The sequence below is a fragment of the Microchirus variegatus genome, assembly GCF_963457635.1.
Source record: "Microchirus variegatus genome assembly, chromosome: 18".
NCBI lineage: Eukaryota > Metazoa > Chordata > Actinopteri > Pleuronectiformes > Soleidae > Microchirus > Microchirus variegatus.
Window position 1 is genome coordinate 12,887,636 of NC_139819.1, and position 6,756 is coordinate 12,894,391.

Here is a 6,756-nt window from a genome sequence, read left to right on the forward strand (position 1 = left end):
TGCTTTCCATTGATTTCCCCCCAAACATATGGGCCTATCATATAGTTCATATAATTTTTACTATTTTTCAGCACATATTGTTTACATTAATTCATTTTTATATTTCTCTCTTACATCGTTGTCATCACAATGTTTGGAAATAGTTTTGATTGTTAAAATCTGATTTTCTCTGCATTTTCTGACTAAAAACCGGAAGCCAGTTAGTTTTTGTTAACAAACCGGAAATCAGAAGGAATTCCACTCTCATTGCGCTCTTTTAATCTTTGTACATTTGTTAACAAGACACCGGCTTCCTGCAGAACGGTCAGAAAGAATAGTCACCTGTTATTGTTCATCCACTCATCCAGTTATTCATTCACCCGAGTCTGTGAGTTGAACAAGAAACCGCATCAAACCCGGATGTTGACTTTCAACTGCTCGATTACATTTTGTTTTGCTAGGTTTGCGTTAACTTCCGGTGTTTTATTACGACCTCCCCTTCCGAAGCACATTAGCTAACCAACAAAACAATTATTGACGTTAATATTAAAACACTGCAGAGTTGGATAATTCATGTAAAAGGTTTCAAAAGGTTAGTGGAATGAACCAGCTAATTTGACAATGACACGGTGAAAATGTGTCGCAACAATGATATCTTATTGTTCGAAGCTAAATTGTAAAATTATGTAATGTGGTCAAGATAATCTCTTTCAACATCAGAATTACGTGTACGACACTGTTGTCATTGTAAATAATGGTTTGTCCTTATTCTTAGTCATATAGTCATATATATGTAGTTATAGGAGCCGTTACTAGGTTATAATATTATGACGTGAGTGTTATTCTTTAGTAAAGCAAAAATGGTGTTTATGGTAACAAAACGACTGAAATAGCCTCATAACACTACACAATAACATCTATCCCCACGGTTACGTAACAAAGCTTTATTTACATTTTATTTGTTACCAGGCTGCTATGTACATGGACAGGTAGTGTTAATACCACTTAATTAAATCTAACTTAGTATTTTGATTATAATTATAAGATGAAACATTTAACTTCAACGACTATCAACTTGCATGTATTAATAGCTGATCTTTAGATCATAAATAACATACATGCTGAATTTAAGGATGTAGCTGCCCATTTAAATGTTGAAAATATTCTGTGGCCCATCAAAAGTATTTCTATGTACAAATAACATTGGAACTTTTTATTTGGGCTCTGCATATTATCCAATAATTGTGTATAATAGTCCATCCTTATGAAGCTAACAATTCGCAAAGCACGTTTTAAAAAGAATGATCATAGATATCGCACGGTTATTTGAAGCTTAGTTAATTATAAACAGAAAAATTACAATCCGTCTTCGTTGACCTTTTATGACCCTCAAAATGCAAAATCCTCATAACCCACATTTTGCGAATCACGACTAAACATTATGTCAAAAGTGAAATAGTGTAACTCTTTACAAAATGTGCCTTGTTACAGACAGCAACCGTACAGCTTTAATGTGATGCATTACACATTCTATAACAGCATATTTAATGATGTGTTTACTTTTTTTTACGTTTTCTATGGTCTGGATCGTTGTAGGTGACACCGACAGACGCAACCACATCATGTAAGAGACTGTCAAATTCATCATTTTGAGGAGAGAGCATTGGTATTACTTTTGATGTGAAATGTCTGAATGTTTCCTTTTTTTTCTTTTTCTTTTTTTTTCTAAAGGTCAGGATTAAAATATCACATGTCACTGCCGGTGGCTGTGGGTGTCCTGGTGGTCGGCCTCCCATACTCCATCTCTCTGGTTGCCCAGTGGCTTTATGGATGGCCCAATAAGCCTGGATATAAGAAATACATAGAAGCTCTAAAACCAAGGTAAAAAAAAAAATGTTTGTCTCAGTGTTTTTAATCATTAAGATGAGTTTTTAATTCAGTTTTTTTTCCACTTTCGTTGTCTCCGTCAGGCGAATATACTGTTTGACCATAGCTGTGCTGGAAAGTTTCAAATATCTGCAGTATGGAAGACTTTACTTTCAGGGGAAGTCTTGGTACACGGATGACAAAAACAATATGCACTGTGAAAAAGTGAGTTTTTTTTATAACATTAAGTTTGTGAATATGTGTTTCAGACATGTCATGAAATACAGAAAACACTACAGCTTCATTCTCTGCTAAGATTCTGATATAGAAATTAAATATAGAACATTTCTGAATCATGCATGCTCTAATGAAGGTAACATAGATCGATGGCTCAGTAGTGGTTAGCACTCTTGCCTTTGCAGCAAGAATACCCGGGTTTGAGACCTGGTTGGAACAAGGTGCATGGAATTTGCATGTTCTCCCTGTTTGTGTTTTCCGGGTTCTCCAGTTTCTTCCCACAGTCCAAAAACATGCAGATTTGGGGATTAGCCAAATTGGACACTCTAAATTAAATGACCGTAGGTGTGAGAGTAGATGGGCTGTTTGTCTCCCTATGTGGCTAAAATTTCCATCTCGGTGCTTTGTAGGCCATTGTCTTTGGTCGTCGAGGCAACAAGCTGGACTTATACCACCCACCAAACAAGCCTGAAGATGCTCCTGCACCGCTGGTGGTTTTCATTTATGGAGGTGCGTGGGGATCAGGAGAGAGAGCCACATACTGTCTGCTGGCCAGACAAATGGCTGAAGAACTGAGTGCAGTTGTCATTTGTCCAGATTACTACACCTATCCAAAGGTAGGGAAACGACACAGAATCACTAATGTCGTTTCAATTATTTGATTTGGAGAGCGTGAAGGATGAATACTCAGTGGTACCTCAAACGGCAGATAGTACATTCACTTATAATTTATCATTTAATGTGATTCACAGGGGAATGTTTTAGGAATGGTACAAGATATCGCTGACTGCTTGGTCTGGGCCCATGAGAGCGGACAGAAGTTCAATTTTGACAAAGTAAGACATATTTTCCACTGTTCTGTGGATTTTTTTTGTTTTTTACTTACTTTACTAAAAGTCCTTTTTTATGTAATAAGTACAGTTAAGTTTTAACTGAACCTTAACATTTCTAATGTTCGCCTATTTCTAAAAATTTTGCATTTGTATATTCTCTTTGGGGAAAAAATGTTTTAATGAACTATGTGAATTATGAACTTTCAATTATGAATTTTCTCCTGGAATTGAAGGAGTCAATGGTATCGAGTAACAACAGTAAGTGTCACTTTAGGACCAGCAGCAGACAGGTGGAGACCAAATGTTGCAATTGTTTTTGGTGTGTTTTTATACATTTTATGGTTTAATGAGGACCTCCTGGTGTGTTTTCACACTGTTATAAGGTGTTTTTTTGGTTGTTTTTAACCCTGCAATGTCCTGTTTTTTATGGAGAGGATGTTGATGCAATGAGGGAGGGAAAAACACATTTTACCTATTGCTAATCAGGTGACACCTAATACTCTGTGCCTAAACATAACTATAGCCACGAAATGGTGAAATATCAGGTCATATAAACAACATACATCATTTAGCTTCAGAAACATACGCTCACATGTACAAGTGGCACATAGAATCTTACTGATATTTTGTTGTTTTTGCTTTGACATTCATTCATTGTCAACCACTGTATCCTCTACATGAGGGTCATGGGGAGCTGGAGGGAGGCAGGGTACACCCTGGGCAGTAAGGCCCATGGGTCAGACTGGGTCACAAACCCGGACCGTCTTGCTGTGAGGCAACTTTGCTAGCACTACACTGCCATTTGGCCCATTTAACATTCATATTGACCTTTTTTCCACATCTTTCCATCCTTAGTCATATAGAGTTCATGGTAGAAAACCTGTCGTCATGTCTTGTTGTTTTGTTTGTTTTACAGGACAATGTTGTGTTAATTGGCCATTCAGCAGGTGCACATCTGTGTGCTTTGACCACGCTGTTTCTCACTGACACAAGAGAGGAGTTATACATTGAGGCCAATAAACAACGGGATATTACAATGGCGATCAAGGGAGTTATTGGTAAGGATGAGTAAAAACAGCAGTTGCAGCTATGTATTCTCATAAAGAAAACAAAGCTGGAATACATTTACTGTGACATCTGTCGTATTTCCGGGACAGGTCTGAGTGGCGTGTACAACATCATGGACCACTATGAGCATGAGCAGAAGCGAGCAGTTGAATACGTGTCCACTATGCACAAAGCCATGAATGGAGTGGAAAACTTCCCATACTACTCACCATCACACTCACTAAAAACACTCAGCCAGGACAAACTAAACAGGTGAGACTTATTCAATAGGTTATTTATTGTTTTTTATTTTAAAATTTTAAGTAGTAATACGAGCACTTTTGATTGATAGTCCTCTCTTTTTTTAAAATATTATTTCTGCCAGGGTGCCTCCATTCGCTCTGCTCCATGGCACCAGTGACACCGTTGTTCCCGTTGAATCGTCCACAAAGTTCTCTGAACTTCTCACCTCGCTGTCAGTGAAGGTGTCTCTTTACCTGCTGCCGAAAGTCAATCACGTTGATATTGTGACTGACCTCATGGCATCAGACAGACACTTCTACCATCCCATCTACAGCTGCATCAAACAGGAGTACAGAAAACATATGGGAATCTGTTGACGTCAGTCACCATTAAAGACATTTTAACTATTCATTCCTTATTAATATTACATGATTGTGCCAATTAACAGTATTTACAATTAATACTTCATAATGAGTCATATTTTGCCTGGATGTTTTTGGTTGTGATTCCATTAAATGTGAACTGAAGAGATTGGACTGCAGTGAATATGTCACCCACACAACAGTGTACACAAATAACTTGAAGTTAATTCATTTTAACCATACATATAAAATTAAGTCTTATCCCTTAAAAAAAGAAAGAAAACAAAACACCTTATAGTTGTGAGGACCTGTTAAAATACAACTATGGGGTTTGAAGCCAAATTTGTATCATGTATCATATATTAAGTTTATACACCATTTATATATAAAATAAATATAATGTGTTGCATTTATGAAATGTAAGAACTATACAAAAAGAAAGCACCAACAAAATAGACCTATCTTGAAATAAACCACAGAACTTTGTGCTAGCTATCTATTTCAGTCCTGTATTTGTGGAAAATGTATAAAATGACGAGAGCTTCAGTGAGGAGAGATTTCTATCGGCTCATTGACAGCAACTAGGAGGTTTTTGACCATAAAAACAAGTACGTAAGTAGATCTCCATAACTCGCATATATGTGCGATAAGACCACTCTGTTGCAGCTTTAAAACACAAGCAAAAGACAAATATAAGGAAATCAGATTAAATCTACAAGCAGATTATGAAAATGTTGTGTGGAGTTGGCCTCAAAGAACTCTCAATTTGAAAACGCTCAATGGAATTAAGTCAGTTTCCAGTTTTAGTGCAACATATGGTGCAGAATGCCAAGTCTGTGTGATTCTTTCCTCTAAACCACATGTGTCAAACTCAAGGCCCGGGGGCCAGATGTGGCCCACCACGTCATTTTGTGTGGCCCGCGAGTGATTAATTGGCCCTAAAAATCTGTGTTAAAATAGGTCTATGCTGCTTAAAGGCGTGCATTGACCATAAACTACATTTCCCACAATGCATGGCGATTGCGTTACCCGCAAAGGGACGGCATCCCGCCACTAGATCGCAGTGTATCACTGTATATGCATTGTGCGACAAGTGAAATTGAGACTGAGACTGTGATCGCAGCAGAATGTGTTCACAAAAGCCACAACCAAAAAACGATGAGGCAGTGAAAGCTCGCTTTATTATAAAGCTAGTCTTGTTTTGGTGTGTTTTGGAGCAGTGCATGCTGAAGGTGTGTGAGCAGCTCTGCCCCGACCAGATACAGACTTTTAAAACTGTTAGTTTGTCAAGAAACACCATCGCGGACCGGTTTACATATATAATGCATCATATTTGTAACTTGAATAAGTAATAAATACAGAAAGTTATTTAGCAATATGTTACGGAGTAGTTACCTTTATTTTACATTATATTTGGTTAGTGACATTTTGGCCCTGTCCCAATACCTCCCCTAACCCTACATTTTTCCCCTTACCCTAAATTTTGCACGTTCACGTGTAGGCTGGAGCAAAGGGAAATGCGATTTTGCTACTATAATCAACCCTCAAAATGTAGTGAGCTCTGATGCGGGCTTAAAAAGAAGTGGAAGATGAAATTACCCAGGATGCTTTGCGAATTCAGCGAGTTGGCTGATATTTTTCAACAAAGATGGCGGCCACATCTGCCGAGGAACAATTTCGTTGTAATATATTTTTGCAAATAAGCACGGTACAATGTCGAATTGTGTTGGAATATGTTGGTTTGATATACATCCAAAGGACCGTTAAGCTTTGAACACTAATATCAGAAAATAAGTGACGATTTATGAAAGCAGCTAGCTTACTAGCTAGAGAGCAGCTTCCCTCAACGAGGGGGAAATTACGGTTGAGGGCACTCAAAACCAAGGGGAAATTTTAAGGGGTCATTCTGTATGACAGTTGAATCTGGCCCTTTGAGGGTAACCATTATGCTGATGTGGCCCTCAGTGAAAATGAGTTTGACTTTTTTTCATCAATTAGGTCCTAATTACTCCATCATAAGTAAGTAATTTGAAAGAAAACAATTAAATAGTATTAAAAAAAATTTCAAAGCTGGAGGGAACCACTGCAGAGGGGCTGAAGTGACACATGTGGCTGTAGAGCCTCAGGTTGTAGACCACTGGCCTAGCTAAAACATGTACATACACACACACACACATGCGCGCGAGGCG

General features: G+C 37.9%; 1 protein-coding gene across 1 annotated transcript; it reads left to right on the forward strand.

Annotated features, from left to right (window-relative positions):
* Positions 1–1,556: 1,556 nt before the first annotated feature.
* Positions 1,557–4,582, forward strand: LOC310940263 (uncharacterized protein; the record flags this gene model as incomplete). Its single annotated transcript, XM_083905194.1, has 8 exons — positions 1,557–1,603; positions 1,711–1,860; positions 1,950–2,070; positions 2,493–2,699; positions 2,835–2,918; positions 3,832–3,973; positions 4,073–4,235; positions 4,348–4,582. 8 exons carry the CDS (start codon positions 1,557–1,559, stop codon positions 4,580–4,582), a joined length of 1,149 nt encoding a protein of 382 aa, XP_083761320.1.
* Positions 4,583–6,756: the final 2,174 nt, after the last annotated feature.